Source organism: Leptonychotes weddellii, chromosome 15 (assembly GCF_054177405.1).
Source record: "Leptonychotes weddellii isolate Sample4059 chromosome 15, ASM5417740v2, whole genome shotgun sequence".
NCBI lineage: Eukaryota > Metazoa > Chordata > Mammalia > Carnivora > Phocidae > Leptonychotes > Leptonychotes weddellii.
In genome coordinates, this window is record NC_138383.1 from 22,250,272 (window position 1) to 22,251,213 (window position 942).

The window sequence follows — 942 nt, forward strand, 5'->3', positions numbered from 1 at the left end:
TGAGGAAAGACTGTATCTGGAGTTTTTAAAGAAATATTTGCCCACCAGAGCTTGAAGTGATAAAGTGATTTTGACATTCTCTGGCTCTAACAGCCAGCCACCTGTCCTGGCAGATTTAGACCCTCACCTGCGGGAATAGAGGCCACAAGCCCAAATGCAAAACTAGTCAAGTTCCTCCCTACAATGCTTGGGCTCTTGGGGGAATTAGCCACCCAACCGGGTTTCCTACACCTGAGAGGGAGCTTGGGCAAAGAGCATCAAGCTCTGCCTCTTCCCATCCCATTCTCTCTTCGCGTTAGGCTGTGCTCCAGGTCATCCAGAACAGAAACTGCCAACTCTTTTAACTCTTGTTAAAATCGAAGTGCCTTTTTTTAGAATATGTGATTTTGCTTCCTTTTCTTAAAAAACAAACAAAAAAAACAAAACAAAGAACACAAAAACCAAAAACAGACTGGAACCCAGTCCTTTATCCCTATTGTGTCCATTTGCCCAAGAGATGTCCGTATTTGAGATAATAACTTAAATATTCTTGAAGTGGAGGTAGTCTCTCTCTTCCTAGTGGGATGTCTTCTTGGCTCCTTTCCCAAACTTGGCATCGAGACCGAGACCTATGAAAAGGGAGAAGATGGGCTTAGCCTTACGAGGAGAAATGAAACCTACCAATGGTTTTGACAGTGGCATGGGGGGACGGGAAGGTCAGCCTTGGTTCTCCAAAATTGGGGCTTTAAAGAAAACTAACTCCAAACACTGGTTTTATAGAACTCCCTCAGAGAAAAAGTATGGCATCAAATGAGAAAAATCACCAAGACACAGGTAATTATGTATATATAATAAAATACAGTAGAACTAAAAGAAAAAATGTCAAAACTTTAGCTAGTTCTCTCAGCTCATCCACGGCAGCACAACTTGGTAGGGAGTAAGTTTAACAATTTTATCCTGTTC

General features: G+C 42.0%; 1 protein-coding gene across 1 annotated transcript in view; it reads right to left on the reverse strand.

Moving 5' to 3' along the window:
- Positions 1-345: 345 nt before the first annotated feature.
- Positions 346-942, reverse strand: part of SLC35B1 (solute carrier family 35 member B1) — a 6,680-nt gene continuing 6,083 nt past the window's right edge. Inside the window, exon 9 of the mRNA XM_006748543.3 lies at positions 346-608. Coding sequence (XP_006748606.1) covers positions 556-608 — 53 coding nt within the window. The 3' untranslated portion in view covers positions 346-555. The remainder of the gene's footprint in view (positions 609-942) is intronic.